The 27,322-nt window shown below is 49.7% G+C and overlaps 11 protein-coding genes across 11 annotated transcripts; 5 read left to right on the forward strand and 6 right to left on the reverse strand.

Annotated features, from left to right (window-relative positions):
• Positions 1 to 1,025: 1,025 nt before the first annotated feature.
• PENARI_c002G03619 (regulator of nonsense transcripts 2) lies at positions 1,026 to 5,467 on the forward strand (the record flags this gene model as incomplete). The annotated part of the gene is made up of 5 exons (XM_022627379.1): positions 1,026 to 1,269; positions 1,808 to 1,852; positions 1,962 to 4,780; positions 4,835 to 5,155; positions 5,219 to 5,467. 5 exons carry the CDS (start codon positions 1,026 to 1,028, stop codon positions 5,465 to 5,467), a joined length of 3,678 nt encoding a protein of 1,225 aa, XP_022492660.1.
• Positions 5,468 to 6,401: 934 nt separating this feature from the next.
• On the reverse strand, positions 6,402 to 8,638 carry PENARI_c002G07515 (uncharacterized protein; the record flags this gene model as incomplete). The annotated part of the gene is made up of 10 exons (XM_022627649.1): positions 6,402 to 6,455; positions 6,516 to 6,606; positions 6,676 to 6,895; positions 6,957 to 7,642; positions 7,705 to 7,925; positions 7,978 to 8,076; positions 8,125 to 8,179; positions 8,232 to 8,269; positions 8,321 to 8,434; positions 8,492 to 8,638. The coding sequence occupies 10 exons, from the start codon at positions 8,636 to 8,638 to the stop codon at positions 6,402 to 6,404; spliced, it is 1,725 nt and encodes a 574-aa protein (XP_022492193.1).
• Positions 8,639 to 9,103: 465 nt separating this feature from the next.
• Positions 9,104 to 10,097, forward strand: PENARI_c002G10769 (SDR family oxidoreductase; the record flags this gene model as incomplete). Its single annotated transcript, XM_022627873.1, has 3 exons — positions 9,104 to 9,151; positions 9,214 to 9,815; positions 9,875 to 10,097. The coding sequence occupies 3 exons, from the start codon at positions 9,104 to 9,106 to the stop codon at positions 10,095 to 10,097; spliced, it is 873 nt and encodes a 290-aa protein (XP_022493013.1).
• A 1,089-nt stretch (positions 10,098 to 11,186) lies between these two features.
• Positions 11,187 to 12,278, reverse strand: PENARI_c002G00737 (uncharacterized protein; the record flags this gene model as incomplete). The annotated part of the gene is made up of 3 exons (XM_022627189.1): positions 11,187 to 11,575; positions 11,720 to 12,187; positions 12,248 to 12,278. The coding sequence occupies 3 exons, from the start codon at positions 12,276 to 12,278 to the stop codon at positions 11,187 to 11,189; spliced, it is 888 nt and encodes a 295-aa protein (XP_022492871.1).
• A 718-nt stretch (positions 12,279 to 12,996) lies between these two features.
• PENARI_c002G05386 (uncharacterized protein) lies at positions 12,997 to 14,419 on the forward strand (the record flags this gene model as incomplete). Its single annotated transcript, XM_022627513.1, has 6 exons — positions 12,997 to 13,140; positions 13,199 to 13,238; positions 13,291 to 13,462; positions 13,515 to 13,651; positions 13,711 to 13,765; positions 13,822 to 14,419. 6 exons carry the CDS (start codon positions 12,997 to 12,999, stop codon positions 14,417 to 14,419), a joined length of 1,146 nt encoding a protein of 381 aa, XP_022492711.1.
• Positions 14,420 to 14,988: 569 nt separating this feature from the next.
• On the reverse strand, positions 14,989 to 15,974 carry PENARI_c002G07769 (coiled-coil-helix-coiled-coil-helix domain-containing protein; the record flags this gene model as incomplete). Its single annotated transcript, XM_022627675.1, has 3 exons — positions 14,989 to 15,271; positions 15,326 to 15,653; positions 15,782 to 15,974. The coding sequence occupies 3 exons, from the start codon at positions 15,972 to 15,974 to the stop codon at positions 14,989 to 14,991; spliced, it is 804 nt and encodes a 267-aa protein (XP_022492449.1).
• Positions 15,975 to 16,181: 207 nt separating this feature from the next.
• Positions 16,182 to 17,351, forward strand: PENARI_c002G12501 (thiamine diphosphokinase; the record flags this gene model as incomplete). The annotated part of the gene is made up of 3 exons (XM_022627993.1): positions 16,182 to 16,296; positions 16,365 to 16,444; positions 16,578 to 17,351. 3 exons carry the CDS (start codon positions 16,182 to 16,184, stop codon positions 17,349 to 17,351), a joined length of 969 nt encoding a protein of 322 aa, XP_022492866.1.
• A 556-nt stretch (positions 17,352 to 17,907) lies between these two features.
• Positions 17,908 to 19,119, reverse strand: PENARI_c002G04970 (uncharacterized protein; the record flags this gene model as incomplete). Its single annotated transcript, XM_022627479.1, has 3 exons — positions 17,908 to 18,640; positions 18,714 to 18,959; positions 19,040 to 19,119. The coding sequence occupies 3 exons, from the start codon at positions 19,117 to 19,119 to the stop codon at positions 17,908 to 17,910; spliced, it is 1,059 nt and encodes a 352-aa protein (XP_022492496.1).
• Positions 19,120 to 19,518: 399 nt separating this feature from the next.
• Positions 19,519 to 21,209, reverse strand: PENARI_c002G11834 (putative mitochondrial carrier protein; the record flags this gene model as incomplete). The annotated part of the gene is made up of 3 exons (XM_022627949.1): positions 19,519 to 20,571; positions 20,632 to 21,083; positions 21,203 to 21,209. 3 exons carry the CDS (start codon positions 21,207 to 21,209, stop codon positions 19,519 to 19,521), a joined length of 1,512 nt encoding a protein of 503 aa, XP_022492632.1.
• Positions 21,210 to 21,875: 666 nt separating this feature from the next.
• Positions 21,876 to 22,928, reverse strand: PENARI_c002G08955 (uncharacterized protein; the record flags this gene model as incomplete). The annotated part of the gene is made up of 4 exons (XM_022627766.1): positions 21,876 to 22,432; positions 22,484 to 22,704; positions 22,766 to 22,783; positions 22,861 to 22,928. 4 exons carry the CDS (start codon positions 22,926 to 22,928, stop codon positions 21,876 to 21,878), a joined length of 864 nt encoding a protein of 287 aa, XP_022492574.1.
• Positions 22,929 to 25,154: 2,226 nt separating this feature from the next.
• Positions 25,155 to 25,951, forward strand: PENARI_c002G02005 (uncharacterized protein; the record flags this gene model as incomplete). The annotated part of the gene is made up of 2 exons (XM_022627277.1): positions 25,155 to 25,586; positions 25,643 to 25,951. 2 exons carry the CDS (start codon positions 25,155 to 25,157, stop codon positions 25,949 to 25,951), a joined length of 741 nt encoding a protein of 246 aa, XP_022492473.1.
• Positions 25,952 to 27,322: the final 1,371 nt, after the last annotated feature.

Below are 27,322 nucleotides of genomic sequence, written 5' to 3' on the forward strand. Positions count from 1 at the left end.
AGTCGACTGCTTTGTTTGCTTTGCAGGGTCCTCACACTCTTGCTTATACTAGCTCTCATTGTGTGTTGCACCTGCCTCTTTCTTGTTTGGAAAGATCTTTTGCGAGCTTCATTTGTGTATCTGTCTCTGGACAGTCGACTCTCATGTCACGCGTACCTTGCGGACTATACTTGTACCTTACCCTCTGCCTCTGCCTCGTTGGTTTTTGCCATTTCCTGGGTCTGCTTTTCGATGGTTGAACGCAATCATGACCTGTATGCTAGCTCGTCAATTTCAGTGTGTCACTATTATAACTTGGTCTTTGGAAGTAGGAGAGGAGTGTAAGTACTAGTACGTAAATCATATGCAAACTTGGTACATACATGTACTCTGTATAATAAGTTAACACATTCATGTGATAAACATGAGTTCCTGTAGCACCTAGCAGTGAAGTGACACAGCAGATCCTCGCTGCAGGGTTCATGCCATTGTCATTAACACCATCACCATCAAGGTCACCATGTCAATTGAAGTACCAACACAACATTGAAAAGCTACCCGTCAATGCTGTCATAATTTAAAAATGCAATCAACAACCTTTCCACACAAACCGAATCATAGCCGCTCTATTTGTCGGGATAGTGTATTCCATCGCCACCTCACGTCATACTGTAAATCACCCCTATCGGATATCGCCCATTCGATCACAGAGGAAATACTTCTCTCTATTACCCTGGACGAGGTCGTTCTACAAGTCCCTTATCTCCCGGGATCTCAAATACCGCGCCACTCAACTAGACTGCACTTTGCATACCCCTCACTAGGAGGGCATATAAGAGGCTATAAGTTATGAGCTGTGTTAGGGAGTCTTTATCATACATCTGATATCATATCTCGGGTTGAGCTATAAGTTACTACAAACGAACGAGATAACTCTTACATACTACCGTCGCCTCACATCATATTCTACCATCTACCATCTACCATCTACCATCTACCGTCTACTCCGTCCATCTACCTGTCTACCACCATCGATCCCACCCACCATGCCCTCACACGAAGAATACAATCCATTCGAAGAAATGCACAGGGAGGAAATTGCCATTCTCCCTGCATCTCGAAACCTCGACTCCTCCGAGAAACGAGAGTCGCCCAATTTGAATCGGGATGAATGGAAGCCGACGTTTGATCGTCGGCAGAGCTGGAGTAGCCAGGATCAGAAGCATCAGCAGCAGGAACGGTTGCTCGGATCGGAGCAGGGGAGGGAGATGGGCTTTACGGAGGCTCATAGTGGGGATTAAGTAGGTCTTGGGATTGGGATCTGAAACGATGGATACTTGTGCTTGTGCTTGTGCTTAGTGCTGGGATCGTCCTTTCGGTGCGGAAGTGGGGGTCAGATTAGGATTGGGATTGAGATTTGTCTGGGGTATTTGTAGCAGTCAGATTGAAGTAAAAGCTAACAGAATGCATATTCGTATACTATGTCCATGAATGTCCTCCAGGGTTGACTAAAAGAAGAGATGAAGTAACGTTATCGCACAAGTTGGATAAGCAAAAAGTCCGCGATTCACCTCCGCACCGCCTTGGAACTTGGAACTTGGAACTCGGGCTTCTCCAGCTTTCTATCTGAAGCTCTGGATTGCTTTTCTCCTCTCTACATTCTCCATTCCCCAATGTGGCATTTCAGTCACCTAAGCGCATTCCTTTCGGACATTCAGAAAGGACCCCACGATTGAACCTGTGGACACACAGAAGATGGACCGCCAGCGGAAAAGTACAGAATCCAGACCCAAGACTCACCCCCGCAAAAACTAACATGTCCTCACAGGGGAGCTCCGCGACCTAAATGAGCGAGCCTGGGCAGGCGAATCCGGTACGAGCAACTCCTCTCTGGTGATGGTGGTGACGATGAGGATGGAACTGGAACTGCCTCGCGGTCCCGCCCCATGTCCGAAATGATACAGAGACTAACACCAACGCAGATGTATTCACCACGAGCAAATCACTCGACTCAGCGCTGAAAAAGAACACCGCCTTCATTAAACGTCTTCGGACCGGAATCAGTGCCTCCGCCCTTTCCACTTTCCTCGCTGACATCCGCACCCTTTCGCTCCACAAGTACCTTTCCGAGATCATCTCCGCCTGCTATGAAGGTCTGTGCAAGCTCAAATCGCCCGGAGAAATCGCCGCAGGGGTGGAAGTTGTCAGCGCGCTGCATCAGCGTTTCGGACCATGGGAGTTTACGCGACAGATTGGTTGGCTGCTCGGCCGGGGTCTGAGCACACCGGATAAAGCACAGTTGAAGGCTTTGACTCAGGAAATCCGCGAACGGGAAGAGAAGGACCGATTGTCTCGTCATCGCGTTCTTCTCAGAGTTATCACGGAGCTTTGGCTGGTTAATGTTCTCAAGACCCTGGATGACGTCGAGCGGCCTGAGGATCTGGGCGCGAAGGGCAAGGATGGCGTCGTTGGGATCGGTGGCAAGCCCTCAGACACGCCGCTCAAGGCGAAATCGCCGGCTGCTGGAACGAAGGACCAGGACAAGCAGGCTGAGCCGTTCCCGTTGGAGGTTCTGAAGGAATTGCTCGGACATGACCGCGACCATACAAATCTGCCGCTTGCTGTGCTATTCGTAAAGAGTTTCAGCTGGGATATTGTCGGCTCGAAGCTCGCAGAAGATGGCAGGAAGACTGTCGAGGCGGATGGTGCTACGACTTCCAGCGCCGATGCCCAGACCGAGAGCAACGGCGAACCAAATACCGAAGCTGATCCACCTCTGATCCCCGAGAAAACCCAGCAGCGGTTCAGAAACATTTTGAATCGGTACCTTGATGATGTGAAGGCGCATGTGGTTCGGGATCAGAGAGCACTGGCAGCGCAGAACCGCCGCAATGCTGAAGCATACGTGAAGAGCGGCGAGATCTTTGAGGACCGTCAAGCCAACTTTGAAAAGCAGAGCAAGTCCCTGGAGAAGCTCGTGGCCAATACTCAGGTGCTATGTGAGGCCCTGGGGACCGAGATGCCCGATCTTGCTGAGAAAGAGACCACCGATGCTTCGGCTAATGGTGGGATCGGCCTTGTGAAGACCGCTGATTACCTGCGCGGCCAGGGCGAAGGAGCCGGAATCTGGGAAGACGAAGAAGAGAGACGCTTTTACGAAAATCTAGTTGACTTGAAGGGGAAGGTGCCGGCGGTGTTGTTGGAAGATGGCAAGAAAAAGAAGAGTGATGCAGAAGAGGCTGGAAAGAAGACTGACGGCGATACTAATGACTCGATAGAGCCTTCGAATGAGAAGTCCGCTGCCGAGGCGGATGATCAATCGACTGCAATCGCGAGTAAGACCGTGGGCGCCCAGGTGGATTCTCTTTTGGCCAAGCTTTCGGAGCTGCAGACAAAGGACCAAGTCGATCAATTCGCTCTGGACTTTTGCTGGGTCAACTCGAAGGCATCACGGAACAGACTGGTCAAAGCTGTGTCGGATATCCCCAAGGGCCGCGTTGATCTTTTGCCGTTATATTCTCGGCTGGTCGCAACACTTGGACAGTACCTTCCAGATATCCCGCAAGGAATTACCACCTATCTTGATGAGGAGTTCAGAAGTCTGCAGCGGCGCAAAGCGAAGGAGTTCCTTGGCCAAGTACGCATGGGCAATGTGCGCTATTTAGCCGAACTGACAAAATTCGGCGTGGTTCCAGAGCATATCATCTTCCATTGTTTCAAGGTTTCGCTTGACGACTTCTCACGCATGAACATTGAGATCATCGGAAATCTGCTCGAGAACTGCGGCCGTTACTTGCTGCGCAACCCGGAGACAGCGCCCCGAATGGCATCTTTCCTTGAGACTCTGAGCCGCAAGAAGGCCGTGCAACATCTGGCTCAACAGGAGCGTATGGTCATCGAGAATGCCATCTACTATGTGGACCCGCCACCACGCCCTGCCATCCAGCAGAAGGAACGTACCCCCATGGAGCAGTACATCCGCCGATTGATCTACCTAGATATGAACAAGCGCAATTACACCAAAATTCTGAAGTCCATTCGCAAACTTCACTGGGAGGAGCAGGAGGTTGTCGAAATCCTGGAACGCGTGTTCAGCAAACCAGTCAAGGTCAAATATGGCAGTATCCATCTTTTGGCAATTCTCGCCAGTGCCTTGTACCGGTACCACCAAGATTTCGTGATCGGAATAATCGACAACATTCTGGAGCAGATCACACTTGGCCTCGAGCAGAACGACTTCAAGTTTAATCAGAAGCGCATTGCGGAAGTCAAGTACCTGGGTGAGCTTTACAACTACAAGATGATTGATTCTCCAGTCATTTTTGACACGCTGTATCGCATTATCACCTTTGGTCATGAAGGTGGTACCCCGGCTCCTGGAAGAATCACCATGCTCGACTTGCCAGACGACTATTTCCGTCTGCGCTTGGCATGTACACTTCTCGATACATGTGGCCACTGCTTTGATCGTGGCTCAGCTAAGAAGAAACTGGATTTCTTCCTTTCGTTCTTCCAGTACTACCTGTTCACCAAGGACCCACTGCCCATGGATGTGGACTTCCTTGTTCAGGATACATTCTCTTCTATCCGCCCACAGTGGAAGCTTGCCACAGATGCAGAAGAAGCGACTAGAATTTTCAGCGAGGCTGTTGCTCAGAACTACAACGTGCAGGATTCGGAGAGACCGGTGGAAGCAGAAGTTGAGGAAGAGGAAGCGGAGAGCAGTTCGTCTGATGAGGGTTTCGAGGAAGATGCAATCCCTGACATTGATGAAGAGCAGGAATCTAGTGATGAAGCAGAGGTGAGCTCACCCCCAGCTCACTCGCAAGGAACCCATTTTTTTAACGAATCCCAGGCCTCCGGACCCAACCAGGAGGCGAATGACGAGAGCGAAAGTGAATCCGAAGACGAGCAGATCATTGTCACCCGCCAAGAGGAGGAGCGGGACCCTGCCACCGAGGCTGAATTCGATCGCGAGTTCGAGAAGATGATGGCCGAGAGTTTGGATTCCAGACGGTTCGAACGCAAGACCGTTTTCGATATCCCCTTGCCCATGAAACGGCCTCCCCGGGAGAACTTGCCTAGCGATTCGAGCCCTGAGCCTGTTCCTGCTGTCCCAGTTGCACCGAAGACAATGGCATTCTCGCTTATGACGAAGAAGGGCAACAAGCAACAGGTAAGTCTTTACATACACACAGGCTCGCCGTGCAAGTGTGTATAGGAAACTCACAATATCCAGACCCGAACCATCGATCTCCCATCAGACTCAACATTCGCCATCGCCATGCGAAGCCAACAACAAGCGGACCGAGAAGAGCAGCAACGCATCAAGAATCTAGTCCTGAACTACGAGGCATCAAACGAGCCTGAGCCTGCCGAAGCAACCCAGGAAAAGCGCACCCCGACCAGCCAGCGAATGGACAAAGCCGGCGCCAACCGCTCTGCATTCCGTTCTCGCAAACTCCAGCTCAGCGATGTCAACTGGTAATGAATACTGCACTGTCTGGACCGAGGTCTATTTGCCCACAGACACTCCAACAGGTTTATTGAATATGCCATACCGTGCCTGGACTCGGATGGATGTATTGCTCCACATTATACACAGCAGTCCCTGTGTCTGTGTCTGTGCCAGTGTTATCAACCGACGGCCGTTGACTGCGGGTGTGAAATCTTGACCCGAGATTGAGCGTTGAATCAATGGTATACGTGGTTTTACGAGGAGAGTACGAGGGCGCAATGCCATTTGACAGAAAGGCACCATACTCCGTTCCTCCCTTTGTCAACAAATCATGGTTTTGCTCCTGTCGCGATTGCAATCGAGATCGCTTTCACACACTCCCATAGCTATCGATTACCCAGCTCCGTGGCGACGACCCACGCTGGATCGAGCCGGGTTTCCCATACCTTCCTTCATACAGATTCTCCGGAAATGGCCATTTTCATGATAAAGAAAATCTCCATGGATGGATTTCGTGGATGATGGCAAGTACTGTTGATTCGGACGACAGTGGTGGAATTTGATGGTGGAAGGTGGAAGAATAGGATATGACCTGACATGGAAACAGGAAATCAGTTCTGTTATGTATGCACTAGACCAAGCCCCCCTCGTTAAGCAGGATCTCTATTACTTAATAGCAGAGAATATGCTCCAATTTGACTGCCCTTTTTTGAGATTGTGAGTTTGATAGACTGGTATATAAACGAGAGTATTATGTTCATTAGGCCGAATCAGGTACGTTATTTTGTGTAGAAGTCTCTATAAACTGTTTCTTTCCCAGGTAACCTTTCTCTTTCGCCCAGGTACGTGCTACCGGCATTGTGGTTCCGTCATTTGTAACATTCTCGTTGCTTGCTTTATTCACCTGTATTGAATATTGCATCGCACGGAGCTCAAGACATGTTTGCTATCCCAGCAGGATAATCTAGTGGTACTTGTTCCGGTCTGAGAGATCCGTGTTCTCAAGGTAAACCTCGATCTAAAGAGAGCAAGTATTAGAAATGATCACAATCCAAACACAGAGAACGTTATATCTTACCTTGTTGGTCATCTTTGAATCGACATCCTTGCAGCACAGACAAGCTCCAAGACCAAAGATACCAAAGGCCATTGAGACCATGGCAACGACACTAGGAGATATGGTTAGAAATCGGGGCTCACTTGTGGAGGCTTCATGCCACGGAAGAGTTGGTACTTACAAGATAGCTTTGCAGTAGGCTTGGCCGAGAGCTGCCTCTGCAGCTGCAGCCACGGCTGGACTATAAGATTTTAATGCAGAGGCGCCTTGGGCTACTGCAGTCATAAGATCTGTGACCTTTGACTCGGGGAGACCGGCAGAGATGGCAGCAGAAGGGACGTAGATCGCTGTATACTTGCTGAGGGTGTTGCTGTAGACAGTTTGATAGATCGAAGTCGCGACTGTGGAAGATTCAAGTTAGTATAGCAGACACAATCAAAGACGAGTAAGGGTTAGACATACCAGCACCAGCAGCAAACCGGATACACCCAGAAATACCGCCACTAACTCCCAAATTCTTATGCTCAACACCCATCTGCGTAATAGCAATACTCAAATAAAGAGCCCAACCAAAGCCGGTCTGAGAGAGGAAAATAAAAGCAATCATAGTCCCCTTATTAGTGGGCGTAACAATACCCAACAAAGACCCAAAAACAACCATAACAAAAACAGACCCAGTAAGCTGCCACTGCCAATGCCTCAACTTGCTACCGAAAAGCGTAAGCAAGATAGCACCGAAGAAGATAGCGAAGCCTTGGGGCAAAGACAGAATAACAGAATACTTCCAGTCCGCACCGCCATTCGTATAGAACGCAGTGATCATCTGCGGCCATAGAATACTCGAAGAATAATAGAACATATTGACAACACCCAATGCAATGACGGGAGCAGTGAAATCCCTACCCCACGAACTGGCGAAGACATAGGTTGGCGTAAGTGGATATTTGAGCTTGCCGAAGTTCTCCCACAGCGCGAAGCAGATTAGCACGACGGCGCCGACTACTAGCGGTGCCACGACGTGTGCGTCATTTGACTCGTAGACGCCTGCCCAGACGATGCCCATTAGGAAGGGGACTGCGCCGCCGATGAAGAGGAAGGCCCCGAGGTAGTCGAGGGATTTGAAAGCTTCTTTGTATGGGATTCCGAGGCTGGGTTGGATGTTAGCTTGTGTCACTTTTGACTTGTCGGATCCCGTGGAATGGTTGCTTACGGGTGCTTTGGTGGGTGGTAGAGGAACAGAAGACCGAAGAACGATAGACCTTGGAAGATGGCCACGCCCCAGAAGTTCCAGGACCAGTTTCCCATCTCGTAGCCGTACCGGGCTGTCACTGGTGCTACGATGACAGCGATGTAGACAGTGAAGTCGGCTATCACGACGCCGATGTGTCTCCATTTGTTTGGGAGGAGCTCTGGTAAGGCGAATGCTGCCATCTAGGCTGTTGTTAGCTGGGTTCAGAACCCTAGATACTGGGATATTTCTTACCTGACAGTTTGCGCCGCCAAATCCGGAGATTACAAGGCCAGCAATAACTTGGTTTGTGGTTTTGGCTGATGCTACCACGATGTGACCAACGAAGCATACCTAGGACCCGTTAGAACGCATCTTCTGCTCTATACAACTGGACCTTACCAAGTTGCCCAGAACCAAGAACCACCGCCGACCCAGAAGATCAGTGTTCGGACCACTGTATACTATCATGAGTATTGAACGACAACAGGGATTAGGCCAGAACATACAATATCAAGAAAGCACAGGTGATGGAAATAGTCCATGCCTAAAATTGCATCAGCATTTGTTCCGTGGGACTGCTTGAAGTGGTGCGCACAGGAACAAACCAAATGTACCCAGTCGGGTCACCCATATCAGCAGAGATCATCGTGCCAATTGCAGCCACGACGGGAACAGGCCAGAAGGAGAGGCCGTAACCGCAAGACAGAATCTATGTAGGCCATGATTGATTAGCATCAATGCCAGATAACTGACCAGAAGCGCTTACCGAACAGACAATCCATGTCTTCAAAGTGACGACCGGCTCAGCCGGCCCAGCAGGACCATTGTCATTGGCAACAGTAGAAGGCGAGCTAGGCGCATCTGTTGCAGAGCCAGTTTCCTGCACCGGGTCCTTTTCTGCGTCGACAGCCATAGTGAAGCAGAACAAGGAAATAGTCGATTAGGAAGAGGGAAAGAAGAGGAAAATACTCTTAGACGGCTTCCATAATAAGCTTCTATCGGCTAGATGGGTCTTTCAATGCACTTGGAAACACATGGCAAACACCGCAGGCAATAGCGTGCGCCATGATACGACGGCCTGAGCTAGGGTTTACTTGAGTTTGGCCAATAAGCAATGTGGAAAGTGTCCCACTTTATTCCTGTTCAGACGGGAACTGAAAGGCGTTAGACTAATTCCGATTCCAGTAACAACCGGCCGGGATTAGGGATCTGCTTGCACTAGATTGACTAGAATGATAGACTATGATTCAGGATTCAAGCCCTGCGGTCAGATAATTGAGTCGTGAGCACCCGACGATCTGGTAATAGCCTTGCCTGATATTCTCGTCGTTTTCAATCAATTCCACCGACTATCCAACACTATCACTTCTCCGATACAATGGGCTCACACATAGAAGCCCGCGTTGCAATCGTCACCGGTGCCACTGTCAGTACAATGAATATGCACGCACAGCCCGCTAGAAATCACTGACCCACAGAACACTACAGTCTGGCATGGGAATTGACCTTGTCAAAGACCTCTGCAAAAAAGGATGGAAAGTCGCCTGTGTAGGCCGACGCCGAGAGGCCGGCGAGGCCGTCCTCAAAGAACTCCCTCAAGAGAGAGCCCGCTTCTTTCCCGCAGATGTCTCAAACTATGCACAACTTGCAGAGGTGTTTCGCGCCGTGTATCAACTTTGGGGTCACATTGATGCGCTATGCGCCAACGCCGGCATTGTTGATACTTCGTCCATCTATATTTACGACTCGAAGAAAAACGGCGTCGATGACATCCCAGCACCCCCTGATCTCTCTGTCGTGGACATCAATTACAAAGGCGTTGTGTATGGGACTCAATTGGCAGTCCATTTCATGCGCCATAACCCACAGCCTGGAGGTCGCATTGTTGTAACAGGAAGCATTGGTGGCGTTTTTCCTCACCAGTCCTATCCGGTATACTGCGGCACCAAGGCTTCAGTCAACCATTTCATCCGCGGCGTTGCGCCTTTGCTGAAGCAGAAAGAAAATATTCTCATTAACTGTGTCATGCCGGGGATCGTGAACACACCTATTGTCCCGCCTGAGATGATTGAAGCCGTCACTCTTGAATGGTAAGTTCTGCGCTCCTCAAAAAGCACCACAGAGTACTAACACCAGCCCTTCCACTCAGTCTCACCCCTGTGCAGACCATTCTCAACGCCTACGAAACCTTTTTAGAAGACTCCACTGGCATGGCAGGTGAACTATTAGAGTGCTCAGCCGAGAAACTGATCTACTACCCAATGCCCGAACCCGGGAATGGCCACATCACTAAGCGAGCCATAACTGTTTGGGAACCTTTGTTCCGCATGATGCATGGCGAAGATTCCCAGCTGCCGGAGGCAATCCCATAAGACCGGGGAAGAGTGATGTCTCGCCCGAGACTACCGATGCCCTACTTCACTAGCCGCCACAAGTACAAATAGGCTCCACCGGGATCGTCGTTCAATCAATTGATCTTACTGTACTCAGCCAACAATATATTTTTCTTCATTTGTGGCAGCAGCATTCTGTTCCGTGTGGGTCTAACGTCTGCTCTAGTGTAAGTGTGAGCTCTCATCTATCATAAGACATGTTTCTTGCCGCTCGTGCAATCTCGCACAGTATCCACCCGTTTCGCCCCTGTCCACCTTGAGGATCTGCACTTCGTAACTTATACAGTATTGGGATAGACTGGAGCTGTCCAAGCTTTACTCCACAAGGGACGCTCGCCCCGTACGGCCCGTGTACCATGATTTCTGTCAACTGTAGAACGCAAGCTATCGATCGGCTCTGAGATATCGGGTTGAACATTGCGTTGCGTTTGGGCCACTTGACCCATGTGATTGTGCAAATTGTATCTTTGTTTCCATGTGCGGCATACAGATTATCCTGCAACAACCTTGGCGCCGGTTAAACGCCTTTGGCTGACCCGTGGAGCAAAGCCTAAATTTACTCCGAGTGCAATTGGGGGCCAAAAAAAATACTTGGTATGGGAAATGCAAGGAAGTTGACCGAAAATTCCGAATTCCGAATTCCTTCCGATCGGGGTTTAGTTGATATTTTGGTGACTAAGGTGCATAACATGGATACTATCATGCCACTGGGGCAAAAAGCTTCGATTTTCAAATCATATACCCCAGATCGAAGTTCGAGGGAGTAGGATCTTTTTTTCCAGGGATAACTCTTTAACATGTTGACTTCTCGTATTGTACCGTCACGGAAATACTCGGATAGTCCCGCTTCCATCCATGGATAAAGACGGGAATCATCCATGGATGGAGAGTACAGTAAAAGGCTACGAGACTGCCAAGCACCCAATACAGAAGGAGACATGCTGAAGGATTCGTAAAATTTGATGCGACCCCATTAGTCTGCTAAACTACATGTAATGCCCGACCTGACTAAGTACATATGCCCCCCAAGCCATGCCAAAACCGACCAAATGCCGCAAGCAAAGAGGGTCAATCAGCATTCAGAATAGCACCCACCTGGTTTCCGACGTCTGTCGCCGCCATGACCTCCCGCATCCCATCATCGCAGAAAGCATGCTGATCACGGAAGTATAACCCGCTATCCGACATCTCCACTGCGACTCCATACAATTCGGAAAGGGGCAGATGCGAGCCCGAAGAATCTGTCAACCCTTGGCCCGCGGGTTCACCCCCGTCCACGAGCTGGAGAACCACACGGGCGATCGTTTCCACTTCGATGAACCGGCCCGGTGGGAAACTATCCCAGCCGTTTGAGTCGACGAGGTTGGTTCGGACGATTCCCGGGCAGATAGCGTTGACGCGGGTTCCACCTGCTGCGAAGTGCTGGGCGATAGAGCGCATGAAACCGACAACGCCGACTAGAGTAGAAGAGGGTGTTAGCTTAGGCTGAGAGGTTTACCGTAGTACTGTAGGGTTAGAATGATATGATAAGAGCTGATAGATCATATCGACAACAACATATGATAGTATGAGACACCAGGAACAGGGAACAAGAGTCTCACATTTGGCTGCAGAATACAAGGGCGAATAAAAAGATGGATATAGTCCACCACAGCTAGCGGTCATCACCAGGCTAGAACCCTTGCCCCCATGGGGCGAATGGCGGAAATAGTGCTGAGCCAGATAAGAGGTTAGGACGACCCCCTTTAAATCGGCATCGATTGAGAGCAGATCTGGCTCTGGTGGAGGGGATACATCCTTGCCAGTCTCTGAGTGTGTGGCGTAGAAGTTGGTCCGCTCAATGACTCCGGCGTTGGCGAATACAAAATCCAGACTTCCATTTTCCAAGAACGCGGTTTGAAATGCTGCTGCAAGATCGCTGTATTTGGTCACATTTGCGCGATGGAATGTTGTTCTCGGTACTTCCTTTGCTGTCTGGGTTCCGCGCTCTTCGTCAATGTCAAGGATGTGAATGTGCCAGTCGTTGCGTGCGGATAGGGCTTTTGTTACTGCTAAGCCCATTCCACTTGCTATATCATTAGGTGTTAGTATCTTTATTCATGGATACACATACATGAGGATGGTCCTACCTCCTCCTGTAATCAAAGCAACTTTGGCCATTTTTTCAACGTTATAGATGTGTCATGTACAGACAGAAGACGGCTGAGAACCGCCTGGACCAAATATGAATCATCCCATGTATGGACTCTGTAGATGGCAAATCCCGGAAGCTGTCAGTGGCTATCTACTTGCAGCAGGGTCTCCACAGCCGTGTCTGTCTTTGAGTCTGACAGAAGGGCGATCAACCTGCCAATTTCTGTCTGAAACAGGCCTTTCCACTTCTCGAATCAGAAGCCCCACGGATCGGAATCCTCATTCCGGACAGACGAAGATAGTCAGATCCTGCTCCGGCATTTGCCTCTTGCCTGCCTCATACTAACTAGTCTGTGGGCTAAATTCGGGGCCAAACTGGCGGATTTTTCAGTTGGAGAATTACCCTTCACTAGTGTGCAGAACAGCCCCATCAAGTGTACTGTATGTTGTTAGAATTTTGTTCCAGTGACCAGTTCCTCGGACCAGGGGGCTAGAAGCTCGATCGTTCACAAGGGACGTGTCTCCTAAACTACCACTCTTCTATCGAGTAGATCTCGGAGGCAGCGTGATTGAGGTACCGAGTTGCCCACCTCGATTTATCAGTTACGGCGATCCCGCTGACAGTATCGCCCTAGTTGATACTAATATCACTCCTTTCTCTTTTTTTATGGACCTTGTTATATTCATCTCTGTCAAAGGCAACTCCTTTGATCAATTGATATAGTCGTTCGTTTGAACAGCCACCATGTCGGCCGATGCCTTGACCGTTGAGACTTTCACAGAATATGGCATTGGGATGGTCTTTCTGATTGTCCGGTTATATGCCAGGTTGACCACGGGAGGTATTCGTGGGCTCCGACTTGATGATGCTTTCGCAGTTGCTGGAATGGTACGTCAGACTTTACTCAATTGTGATAAGTGATTTTGTTCTGACACTGTTACAACAGATATTTTGGACTATGCAGACCATCATCATATATCTACTAGGTACGAACAGACGGTGGCTCCATGATGACTCCAAAGACTGACATCTAATCAGGGCTATTTGGCAACAACATTGGGTTAGACGACAAGACAGCCATGCTAGTCCCAGATAGCAAAATGCACGACATGATCCTTGGATCCAAGTTGGCGTTCATGAACTGGATATGGTATATTTGCTATATTTGGTGTTTGAAAGGAGTTCTTCTTTGTCTCTACTGGAAGCTCACGTATGTCAATAACCATCTATGACTATCTGTTTCCCCATCTCACACATGACAGACAAGGAATCTGGTACCGTCATCTCGTCACGGCAGCAGGAGGGTTCTGCGTGGTGACCTGGCTTGCATGTCTCTTGACACACATCTGTCTGTGCGCACCAGTCGAACGGAACTGGCAAATCAAGCCCTATCCCGGAGGTAATTCTCACCAGTCCTGTCAAGACAAGAGAAAACACCCAAGCTTACTGAATCTATAGACAACTGCACTCTCAGAGGCCCATTATACATCGTGATCGCCGTCTTTAACGTGCTGTAAGCTCTCCCCCAGTCCTCTTCTACTCAACCAAAGCCCTAACCCATCCAACCAGATCGGACCTCTGCATAATGCTCATTCCTATCCCAATCCTCGCCAAACTCCAAGTTCCCCTCCAACGCAAACTAATCCTAGTGGTAATGTTCTCATCGGGAATCTTCATCATGATCTGCACAGTCCTCCGAGCCTACTACTCCCTCACCTCAATCACAAACCTCCCAATAGCCCTAGGCTGGGCCGACCGAGAATGCTTTGTCGCGGCAATTGTCGTCTCCCTCCCAGGAATCAAGCCACTCTTCCGCAACTCACGCTGGCTGGGCTCGTCAAACCAGAAGAACTCCAAATCCCCGTACTACCACGGCGACGGGTATAATGCGTTTGGGTCGAGGGCGTCCGGGAAGACGAAGACTTTCGTTACTTCCCGCCCGAGGAGGAGTGGGAATTTCGAGCTCGATAGTGTTTTGAATACGACGAAGCTGAGCCGTGATGGGAGTCAGGAGTATATCCTTGACAGCGAGAGGGTTGTTTCGCCTGCCGCTGGGCAGCCTGAACAGGCTGCCCCCCAGCGTGATATGGCTATTCGTGTTACGACGGAGTATACCCTTGAGCGTGAACAGGGGACTAATAGTCCTTCGAAGCGTCAGGAAGTATAGATGGATGGGTGTTTTAATCTTGGGTTCTTTGGATTGGAGGAGCGGGTTTTATTTTTTATATCGCTGGCGGACAGGCAAGCACAGGCTGTGATGGCTGAATGCCAGTTTAATGTGAATAAAGGTTGTATATAGTAATGCTATGATCTATCGAAACGGCTATTGGGTACCTTTGAAATAGGAACAAAATACCGCTTTCTCCGAATGTAACATGCAAAAGAATATACGGAGTATAGGTTATAATGCAACAAGTCTATTCTATTTCCCCTCGTTCTTTTGTTTGTCCAGCGGACAACAGCGTGAAGCATACCAATACACATAGTTACACATTGACAGAGAGGAAATATCAGGAACAAATGGGAGCGCGCAGATCGGGGAATGGATATGCTGAAATATCAGAGGGATGCATGCATCAACGGATCAAAACGGGATATGGAGAGATGGCAGAAGGGTCTATATAATACAAAACTCCAATCCCTGTCCCTGATGTGCATTACAGAGAGAGACAGGTAGATTGCCTCGGGGGAAGGGTGGCGTCAAACAGAATGCAGGTTTTCAAGGAGAGTTCAGCTCTAAGCTTTGCTGGACTCGTTCTTATCCTCGGCATCGAACGCAGCCTTGGGGACGAGGGAGTCGCCCTCGGTGTTCTCACCCTGGGCGGCAGTCTCGGCCTTCACTTGGGTGTTGACGTCCTTGGCGGGGGTTTGCTTCTCGTCATGGTGAGAGGCGGTATCAACCTCGGCGGCGATGGGGGTCTGTTCGGAGGGGGCTGGAGCGTCGCCCTGGGGCTCGTCGTCGTCTTCCAGTTCCGCACCGTAGACATCGGGGTATTCACGGAAGCAATCTTGCATGGCCCTGGAAGATCGTTAGTAAATAAACGTCACCGTCAAATATACCAGCACAACATACTTGAACTTCTCAATGCAGTCAATGCCCTTGGGCTCCTCCTCGGAGTAGACGAAGCAGCTGAACGCAGCCTTGAAGTTCTCTCCGCATGGCCCGTGGGCCATGCCACCGAGGCACGGGCAGTCCCAGTTGATTTCGCCAGTCTCCGGGTTGAATGCGGCCTCCTGGCCAGCCTCTTCCTGAAGCTCCTGGGCGTTCAAACCACCTTCCAAAGCGGCAGGCTCGGACGCTTGCGCGGCGGCGCGTTCTTGACGGATCTTAGGAGTAATGGAGTCGAGGGTCTGGGAGGTGGCATCATCGCCATTTTGCTTTTTGGAAGAGAGGAGAGAGACTAGAATGCGATGACAGAAGAGTTAGCGACGATTGGTCATCCGGAGATACCATTGGCGTTGACAGGATTGTCGCGGTTTGTAACCCTCGGTAACGAGAAACAAGGGCAACCCAATCGGCGAGACATACACTTCGGCTCCTCGGAGAAGACACTGCTCGTGTTATAGTAGTAGATAGCACCACCAGCCAAGCCCAGCCGGACGACGGTGTTCTTCCAGCTTCTCGACTTGGTCGGACCGGTGCTTATGAATCGGCTGGTCGCCGGGGTACGGGATGCGACAGCAGGCGCGCGGGCGAGCGCTCGAGCGGCGGGACGGAACATTGTGTGAGAATCGAGAGGTCCTCCAAGAAGGTGTTGAGGGGATCGGGGAAGTCGAAGCGCGGAAGAAGTTGGATGTGGATTTCGGCCTGAGGATCGTGCTCGGTCAGCCAGTCACGTTCCACCGGGGCTCATAATTATATCGTCACTTCGGACTCTTTCACGAACACCTACCTTGACTTTTAGATCCAATCTGGTACTTCTCTTTCAATGGAGTGGGATCCTAGTCGCTTCTTCCGTGTGTCAGGGAGTCCGTCTCCGTACGCTCTGCTCATCCTCAATCAGCCAATCAACGAGAACGCATTCGGAGTATTAAGCCAATATGGTGAGTATAACATGGAAATCCATAGGGCAATCTATCTGTTAAGAGAAGATATGCTGACCCTACTTCAGCGTCTTATATCGTTTGTGCCGATGGAGGCGCCAATCGAGTGTACGACATGATGAAATTGAATGGAACCGAATCTAATGATGTGAGATTTATCTATTCTATAAAATCTACCTTGCAGTATCTCCGAACTGGAAATTCGCTCGGGAAGATATTCCCAATCGAAACAGCAGCACTGCACCGCCCAGCCAAGATATAACTCTAACCAGAGGATACAGCCCCCCAACGCCATAATCGGCGACTTGGACTCTATCCGACCATCAGTACGAGAACACTACGAGAAACTCGGAGTATCAATCATAGAAGACCCAGACCAATACTCAACAGACTTCACCAAATGTCTAAAATACCTCAACGCACACGCAGCAGAGATCATTGCCTCTCCTCGTGTCCCAAACGACTCAGTCAAAGCAAACGGCAGCACAAGCAAAGATCCATCTCCTACGCCACCCGTTCAATCAAAGGACTCACCCCTGGAAATTGTAATCCTGGGCGGTCTCGGCGGCCGTGTTGACCAGGCCTTCTCCCAAGTCCACCATTTATACATGATGACCCAGACGCAATGCACGATCCGCGAGAACGAAAGCAAAAGCAAATCCACGGGTTCCAGCGCCAAGCCGGCTGCCGGTGGAAACCTTTACCTTGTTTCTGAGGAGAGTATTACGTTCATTATTCAAACTGGGAAGAATATAATCCACACGCCTGCGACGAGACGGGCGAATATTACATCCGAGTCGCCGAAGAAGCGGAAGCGGGGTGAAGGGGATGAGCCGAAGTATTTCTTTGAGGAGAATATTGGGATTATTCCGCTTTCCGCGCCTGCTTCGATCACGACCAAAGGCTTTGAGTGGGATGTCGAGAAATGGCATACTGAGATTGGAGGACAAATATCCACGAGCAACCATATCCGCGCGGACAAGGTGGAAGTTGAGACATCTGTGCCGGTGTTGTTTACGGTGGAGTTGGCGACGAGGCTGAAGAGACGATCATGAGCGTGAACGATGAAATGACCATTTCAGCTTTACTTATATTACTCTCTGATACCCAATGTTAAGACTTGAAACACAAATCGGTCATTAAAAAAAAGGAAGAGGAACTCCCAAAAAAGTAATCAAATAACCACAACCAGACACAACACCGAGGGCGCCTTCCTCTGGCTTGAACAAGACACCAAGAAAGAGAGAAAACGAGGTTGAAGAAAGAAACCCAGTATCGCATATCGCATCATCCATACCCAAGAACTAAACTTGGACGCATAAAACCAAAAAAAGACAAGCCTCGAGAACAATAACACAAACAATCAAAAAAGCATACATAGCGGCAAGAGGGATATGTGATAGCCCCTCAAGCAGGGGATATCAAACCAGTAGGGAGACCAATCCAGAAGAATACTGGATTAGCGTAGAGAGCGTAGAGAGAAAGGGAGAGGTAAATGTCAAATAAGAACAGCGCAAGCAAGCCACCAGTACTACTGGATCGCATTTCTGTCTCGATTTGCAATACATTGGAGTCATTGTGCAGCCCTGCAACGTACAAGCCACATGCTGTTTATGAACGACTCAGGATGGCCTCGTACAGAGCGCCGATTGCGCCAACGGCAGTCCCGGTGTACAGACCGAAAGTTCCGCCAGGAACAGAAGCTGAGATCTTTCGAAGAGCGAAAGTGCTGAAAACACCCCAAAACTTGAAGTCGTTGCCGAAAACGATATACACCAGCAGCGCCTTGGCAATGTTGAAGGTCAATGGGTCGAATTGAGCAAGGTTGGGACTAGAGCGAGTCCGGCGCACGGTGGTAGAGGCCTGCCAGCTCAGGTTGATGAAATAGGCGGCAGTGAGAGGCAGGAGAAGGCAGGTGATGAGCCAAAGCGAGAAAGGCGCCCAGAAAGCTCCAGTGAGCAGCACAAAGAGGTCAGGGACTTTGATAGGAACGGCGGGGATCTGCGCGGCTTGCACGGGAGGAGTCGTGGTAAGGTAGCGGATGGGAACAATCTCTTTCACAACACTTCCTCCTTCGAGGAGCAGAACAATAATCTCAATGGCCTTGAGGCTGCTCAGAGCCTCGCGCACAGCGTGGCACCGGTCCAATACACCAATCGAAGTCCATGCATCCTCAAGCCCCTCACGAACCCGGCTGGCCTGGCGGTCAATGACATCTGTCACGACAGCAGGAGAAGGAGGCATAGGTAGAGTTCTCTGCAAATCTGTGATGGGCGCAGCGCGCGAGATCCGACGCGCAGTCTGGCGCACACTTGGGGTTGCGGCCACGTCTTCACCATCCTCACTAATGCATAGATTAGTATGCGCGACAACGAAATGGGGGCATTCCATGCATGTAAAGACATTGCCATTCTTACCTAGGCTCTTCCTTCTGTTCTTTGACTTCCTTCTTGGCCGATGCCGCGCGGCGCGAAGGAGTTTTTGTCGCAGGACCAGGAGTCTGAGGCTTGGATTCGCGCTTCACAGGCGATCCCCGACGCGGCGGCGAGGCCAAGCGCGAGTAGTATTCAGAGAGCGACTTGACACCTGAGAAGATGGAACGGTTCGCGTTCAGGTGGTTGTCAAGCGCAACGGCAAGCTCCATCTTGTTGAGACCGCTTGCGCTATACCCCAGACAAGTCAGAAATCAGTCAAATTGGTCCATGCGACCACGTTCGCGATTGCGCGACAGGTATAAACTCACCCATTCAGGTCGGTTGAGTCGGCGAACTCGACCAGGTCGCCCTTTTTCAGCGACTTCAAATAAGGAAGAGCGGATGACATGATGGCAATGAATCAAGATGCGAGGGAGGATATCGGACCAATGCGCATCAAATAAGAGTAAGTAAATAAAGAAGTTAGAGTGGGAGAAGAGAGGATGCAAGGAGGGGAGGTGCATCGGTAATTCCAGGTTGTTTACCGCCGATCAAAACAAAACACGCTAGCGCGTCCTCTTTGTTCGCTGCCCTACACTTTGTTATATTTACTGGACATTATTTGTATTGGTATTGATCTATGAGAGTTGAATGAGAATTTATTGTACAGGGGACTATAAGCCCAGTCTATTCTATCACGCACACAGTATACAAGGTGCTCAATGCACCTGGGGTCATAACATGTAAATCCAAACGCCCCCATTCCCAAAAAGAAAGAAAAATGCTCTGGAAATGCAGATGAAATGTCTCAATGCAGTCGTTCTTCCAGGATCTGGTGGTGTTCGAGTTGCTTAAGCAGGTACTGGTACATGACCAGCATAGTCCCGCTTTGAATGCTAGTCCACACACCGCGTGGGCCCACGCCACGGAACCACCCCGCAAGGCCTTCCGTGCGGTAGATCATCTTCAGCCCGGTGAACACAGATGACGTGTGGAGGCGCGGTGCGCCGGGCGGTGAGATTGATGTGGAGGCTCCTGATGTGGAAATAGGGCGCGAGTGTGCTCGTGAGGTATGAGAATGTGAAGATGCTGACGCATGTGGGCGTGGGCTTTCTTTGGGAACATGCTCGACGGTGTGTTTGGTGCCAGAGCCGGACGGGGTCTCTGGGACGTGTTTCTGGGTCTGAATGCGTGTCTTGACCACGTCCATCGGACAGGTGATAACACCAGCCATGCCGCCGGCAGTGGCAGCCGTCAAGATCTCCAGCCCTAACCCAATGTCCCGCTTTCCAACCCATTCTTTAGCCATTGACTGCTCCTTCTCATAGAATGCGAATTGGAGCGCGGAGAACGGAAGGTCGCGGAAAATGGTAGCCTTATATCCGTGGAACAATGCTGATAATCCTTCCTGGCGCACAATCGAACGGAACCCATCGCTCATATTCCGGTAGTTATAGCCCGAGTTGAAATGCGGGTTGTTGAATCGACCTTGCAACTGCAGTCGTGTTTTCAGCACTTCGGATGGTACATAGACAACTGATGCAGCCAAGTCTGCCAGGAAACCACCGGATAGATATGCAACGCTGGGATTGATCCCTGAGTCGATCATGAAACGCTTGGTGTACTCGTATACACCAAAGAAAATCACAGTGCCAGGGAACGAGCCGAGGAGGGCCGGCGTCACACCACCATATAAACCACGACAGAATCCCTCTTGGCGGTAAATGGTTGCATACGACTGGCCCATCGATGTATATTTGGGAGGAAGCGTCGGGTCGCCTTGTTGTCGTGTCTTGACGGTATCTAACGAGTGCATCAACATGTCACCGCATGTTCCTCCGGTACCACCAGCCAACATGGCCTATAGCCCGAAATCATATTAGCCTTGCACAAATCATGACGCCGTCGGAAACAATCATACATGTAAATACGGCGGCCGAGGCTCCTCCTCTTCCACCAGCGCCGTAGCGCTATCCTGGGCGTGACTTATTTCATTGAGACCTGGATGTGCCCATTTCGAGGCGGAGGATTCATCCGAAGGTGTCGCGGATGTGTCCGAAGGCGGCGTTGGCGAGAACAGACCGGCCACTCGCGAGGTCAGGCTCATGGCAATATCACGCCGAACTGGAGCCCCGGGCGGTGTTGGTCGGGACCAGGCGGGAAACTGGGGGTGCTGAGAGATTGACTGGAAGGGTAGCACCCCTGGGAGATAATGGTAACAGAAGGAGCGACAAGGAATGAGGTAAGAGTTGAGTATTATGGTTGCAAGTTGGTTGATCAGCCAAAATTCTGATCGGCTTCTCGCCGCCAAGCCCGATATTGCCGCCTGAGGCACCCAATCACGGGTTTCGTCACAGTACTTGGCGTTGACACCTGAGGCGTCAATATTTATTTACTTCATTTTGAGTGGCTTTGAAGGTAACTATACTTTGGATTCTGTTTGGAAGAGCGTGGACATAACATCAAACCAGATAGTACCGAAATACACGTACAAACCATCACCCTTACTTTCAGCTTTTCTTATGAAATTTCACGGCGTCAGATACGTAAAGCGTTCTTTCAACATGGACAGCCAGCATCCGAAGATTGTTTGCAGTCGTTGACACCTTTTTTATTATATTGCTCTCCCAGATGTTGTCTTTCTGTTCAGGACTTATATACCCCAGTTCTTCCAGGTATTCTCTAGTTGTAGCCGTGAATACGATTCATCATGATATTGCTATCTTGCTCATACAAAGCATGGAGAATAACAATACGTAAAAGATTGAAGGATTGTCAACTGTGGAAGAACTTTTCAGAATAATTGCGCACTTGAAATAAGTAAATTGAATCCGAGACGAGATATGTTGGCAAGCGAAAAGCAAGTACAGAAACTATGCATCGCAAAACTCTAGAGAATAATAAACACATGTCGTTGCGTATTGCATCATCATGGCGGGTAACCTCCTCGTCCGCATCTTTTCTATAGCTGAGACGTGAAAGTCCCATACACCTGCATCCCCATGTTCATCACTTACGGGAGAACATTACAACGGGAAAGATAATTTCCTGAATGTCGTAATTTGCATCAGCACCTTTAGCAATTGTCCAAAGCCACGTTACTTCCTGGAAACGGGAGCTCCCAGGATCGAAAGCAAGATAGTTAGCACATGTCTTTTGCGACATTTACTGGGGCTTCTTGGCAGCGGTAGATCCACCAATGTAGCGGGTAATATCGGTGAACTCGTAACCCTGACGCACAACACCCTTGATAGTCTCCCAGGCCTGACGAGCCTGAGGAGGAGTGCTCTGGTGGGAGATGGAGGCGTCGGCACGGGCGGTGAGCTGACGGACAGCCTGCTGAACGAAGGAGCTCTGGGCGTAGCGGGCACGGAAGAAAGACAGGTAGACAACCAACAGGACCCAGCTGCCCTTGGAGAAGGTGATGGCGGACAGGACAAGGCGGAACAGCAGGGCGATCTCGAGGGTAGCGACAACACCCATGCTGGCATCGTAGTACTGCTTGATGAATCGGCCAATAGTCTCGGCGAGAGGCGACTGCTTAGCGGCAGGCTTGGAGGGGGATGAAGGAGAGGCAGAGCCAGCGGAGCCGGTAGCAGCGGGCTGCAGGGTCGGGATCAGATACATGCGGCTGTAGGTCGCGACGTGGAAGACCGAGTACACGCTGAAGGGGAGGAGAGCCAGGATGAGCTGGCGGGAGTACAGCCAGACAAGGGCCATTCCTGATGCACCTGTAAGCTTCAATTATCACCGTCGCATCACCAATCACTCACCCAGGTATTGCACATTCTCATCGGAGAGGAGCTTGGTGAAAATCTGGACGGGAGTGCCCTGGGCACCTCGAGCGAAGTGTCCCTTGTACACGACGATTCCATAAGTCACGGCGGCCGAGATGAAAGTCAAGCGGTAGGCGATCTGGGCGGAGGAGGAGTAGTAGTTGAAGAAGATGCAAGACAAGGTGTAGCGGAAGACCGAGAGCAACAGTGTCACATGTCTGGAGATTGTTAGTGACCTCGAATTCGGGCCTTCATGGCGTGCTTAGCAGGTCGACCTACCCAACGAACCAAGCAAACCTGCAACGTGACATGTCGTTAGTACTGGTACAAGGCATTGAAGTGTCGCAATTTGACACAAATCAAAGGATACGTACTGCAGGGTCTGCGCCAAAGCCTTGAGTCTCTCGCCCAGAGGCAAGGTTGCGGGAGGTGGAGGAGCCATGGGGACTTTTTTGAAGCAAAAAGTAGAGGATCAGAGATGCTCCAAATGAGATGAATGGGAGAAAAGAGAAAACGCGAAGAGTGTGGGAGATAAGAAGGTGGCTGGGGAGAGCGGGGAGACAAGTAACACACAACAGGGAGCTTCGACTCTCCGCCTTCTGCCATGGTGACGTCGGGTTCTCGGGATGATGCAACTATCTATACGGAGAACTTATTCAAGTTTATCTACAATATCTACAACGTAGTGAGCTCAAACTGCTACATTATTGTCGAGTATCTGGCCTCTTCGACGTCGAGTCGGTGTGACTGATCCACTACAGTGCACTAAGGCCTTTTGCATCCACCCGCAGGGTTCTCCAATAGTTCATGTATCGGCTAGATCATGTCAGATCATGATTTCTTTGTGGATAGAGATCAGCTAAGATCTTTGTCTTTCGATTTTAATCTAATTAGGCGAGAGATATCGGAGTTTTCAAGCTTGATCCGAGCTCTTCCGAGAATGTATACAAAAACGGCCATAGAGACGTAGACTACAATCACCGTGGAGAGACCACACGTCATATATGCTTAAGGTCAGAGGAAGCCCTGTAACTTGCTCATACTATTCATATTGGTGGGAAATAAGCAGCTTTGTGACGTCGACCTATTAATTCATTGTAAATCGAATGCTATACCCAATCAGCTATGTTGAGATTCATGGCTTATCCAGGCATCTCCAGGCATGAAATGCCTGCTTCGCCAAGCATGAAGCTCATGATCAGCATTAAACCTACCATGTATAGCATAGTTCAGAGGAAATGCTCCTCATTAAATAGGATCTCTCTCTCATTGAGGAGAGATCAGACCTAAACAACCTCGTTGGCCTTGACTATAGCTTCCTAGCGTCATTCATCGTATCTCCAGTTTCAACAAGCTAAGATGGTGAACATATATAGTATATACTTCGGCCAAATCTCATCGGCAAACTTCTTATTACATGTCTGAAAGGATGGTCCCTAGAAAATAACAAAAGCAGAGAAATATAAATGCCTTGTTTCTGGAGAGACAGTTCCCTTACATAGATTTAGCCTAGCTTTGAATAGATTCCATTTCTGACTTGGTTCCCAGATTTGATACTTGACAGGACCTGATTGTCAAGACATGCAGCCTGCCTGATGCGTAGCGCCGATATCTTATGTCCGACGCCTCGCCCTTGTTCTCCCAGGTTGCTCTCCGTTTGATGCTTGTGCAGTTCTTATACAGTTCTTGCTGGGGTTTCCCGGCTTGGTAGCCCTTAGATTGTTAAGTGCTCCCCAGCCTATATAGACCTAAAGCCTCCCGAGAGAAGCCCAGTAGAGAAACCTGATTTCTCCCTCTCTCTCTCTCTCTCTCTCTCTCTCTCTCCCCCTCTCTCTCACACACACACACACACAGTTCTTGGCATATCGCTCACATATACACACACTAGAATACTCAGTCGTATACATGTGCAAGAAGACAAAGTGTATATATGTACTCAACGAAGCCTATGGATGTGGACCTCGAAAAGATGGTATCCTAGTCCAGTTTCAACATTCGTCCCGCTTCACGAAAAGAGAGACCAAAAGAGATACGAGTTCAACAGCCTGCTAATCTCTAAAATTATCACATCGGCCCCTTAAGAAGCGTGACTTTCCGACGTAGCATACACTAAATATCCCCCGACGATAACCCTCGAATCACAAGTAAAGTGTTGGATCAAATACGGGTGATCTGCATGAATCCACGCTATTTTTAGTGGGTGTATGTTGTGCCCTGACAGACAAGGCTCAGGAACACGAGTGCCAAGCTTCAACAAGGTTCCGATTAAGCGTGTCAACATCGAGCACCTGCATACCATTAGATTCTTCACGAGGATATACGAGATTTGCTGTTCGAAAATAGATTTGGCCCTACGGACTATTGCTCTCAGCCCCTTACGTTGCTCGCTCTAGACACGGGATTTTGGAAGTAATTTGCGAACACGAATTAGAAATGCCTTGAAACGGGCACGTTTCTATACGAGATCCGTGGGGTCCAAAATGAGGGAACGAGGGCTCACATTCTTCACAGTGAACATTCTGGGGATAACAGCGAAGGGCCCCTGAGGTATAAAGTGATTGTTGAATCCCCGAATTCCACTCATCCATCAGCTCATACCATCGCAAACCCCAATACTCTGAACAATTCAGCAACCAAGAAATCAATTTTCAACATCTAGCTCATCAAGATGCATTTCCAAGTCGTGGCCCTCTCCTTCGCACTCCTCTCTCCCGTTATCAACGCATACCCTATCACCGGAGACACCGTCAACTGCCGCTCCGGCCCAGGGACCTCTTACTCCGTGGTCAAATCCTACAAAAAGGGCGCCGATGTTGCAATCACCTGCCAAGCTTCCGGCACCGACATCAAGGGCGACAGCATCTGGGACAAGACCGCCGATGGCTGCTACGTTGCCGATTACTACGTGAAAACAGGTAGCTCCAGCTACGTTACCAAGAAATGCGACGGCAGCAGCGGTGGTGGTGGTGGTAGCAGCGGCAATCTGCCTGGTCTTTCATCGACCCAGTCCAAGCATGCCAAAGCTATCATTGGAGAAGCGAAGAAAGAAGACCTAGGTCGTCAGGGTTGTCTTGCTGGTATTGCAACTGCTCTTGTTGAGGTGAGAACTATTTGGCTTCTTCTGCAGTTCCTTGAATCTATTCTAACGCACTTTAGTCGAACATCCTCATATATGCCAACAAGGATGTCCCTTCTTCACTCAACTATCCCCATGATGCCGTGGGTTCGGACTATGATAGTGTGGGCATCTTCCAGCAACGCGCCAAGTACTACCCAGACATCGCTGCCGATATGGATGCCGCAAAGTCAGCCGCCCAGTTCTTTAAAGGCATGAAGGGAGTTAGTGGCTGGAAGACTATGGAGGTGGGCAAGCTTTGCCAGAAAGTGCAGGGCTCAGCTTATCCCACTCGGTATGCGGAACGTGTGGATGAGGCCAAGAAAATTTGTGCTGCTGGTGGTTTGTAGACGATTACTTTCTTTTCTTTGCTTTCTATATTTTGCAAGATTTGGATTATATTTCGTGTTTCTAGATCTGAAGAATGTGTTTTGTCATGTAGTTATGTTGCCGGGCTAGTGATATACTAGTAGGGACATGACAGGACCTTTATTTTTTATATCATTCATCTGGGTTTGCACTTATCTTACTACATCTCGCGAATTCCACACCATTACAGCCGATGCTCAAACACTATGGAATCTATTGTAGACCCGTATGTCCTCCGTATGGAGGCATGTTAGGGCTAGATGTTTACTATAGGGTAGGAGATAACGTTATAACCTTTCGCTACTGTACATCCACCAGTTTACAACCTTTATAACCATTGACAATCAACTTAACCGACTTAACAAAACAAAAAGCCCAAGCACATCAAAAAGACCCCTAACCCCCAAGCCCCCAAACCATAAGCCTATAGAAATCACATGTACCTCGGCGCCTCATGAGGCTCCCTAGTGCAAAGTCAATCCCCGTAGATCCCAATGGATACACCCCCATCCCAAAAAACTGTTCGCATCCAATGCCGTCTACCCCGGATCCCAGAACCCCGGACTTGAATACGCGTGTACACGATGTTCCCCGCTAAAGCACATGCCTCATGCCATATACCCACATGCCACATGCGACCTACTAGCACACTACGCAATGGGCATGGAGCCCGGTACTCCGTAAATCCCGCACTCCTAGGCCCAGAAAGGCTACTTTCAATGCCGGTTGTTCGACTCCAATCCCAGTAACCCTGGTAGCTGTGTCGGTGGGGCAGAGGGGCTAATGCTCATTCGGTATGTCGATGCTGTAACTTTGGGTTGGGGGAGGGTAGGCTTGAGTCCGCCGATCAATTGCGTGGGCTGATCAGACTACTTTTTGGGTCCAGATGCGGTCAATGGCGTGGACTGTGAACTGAAGTTTGAAGTTTGCAGTTTGAATGAACGGGTTCGGGTGTGGATGCGGGGTATGGCTTGCCTCTTTGGGTATACAGTATAGGGATCAATCTATAACTGTTAAGTTAATATATCTAAATAATGCAAGTTAACTACCATTACCCCCATTCAACAAGAAACATACAATGGCCAAGTCAAACAATGAAGCCCCCCATACTCAGACCCCAAAAACAAGACCACTCAATCCTTTGTAGAACATCTGACAGTCAACCGTCAACCAATTTAATCTAAAACTCTTGACCCTATACACACAACAGATCTAGACTCACACCAAGACAAACCCCAAGACTACAAAAAGTCCCTCTCGCCATCACATACCCATCCCACCAAAAGGGCAATCTAATAAACTCCTCGAACCCCGGACCCTGCCCAAGTAGCTTAACAAAACCCAGCCTCTTA

Source organism: Penicillium arizonense (genome assembly GCF_001773325.1).
Source record: "Penicillium arizonense strain CBS 141311 chromosome Unknown PENARI_contig002, whole genome shotgun sequence".
Taxonomy (NCBI): domain Eukaryota; kingdom Fungi; phylum Ascomycota; class Eurotiomycetes; order Eurotiales; family Aspergillaceae; genus Penicillium; species Penicillium arizonense.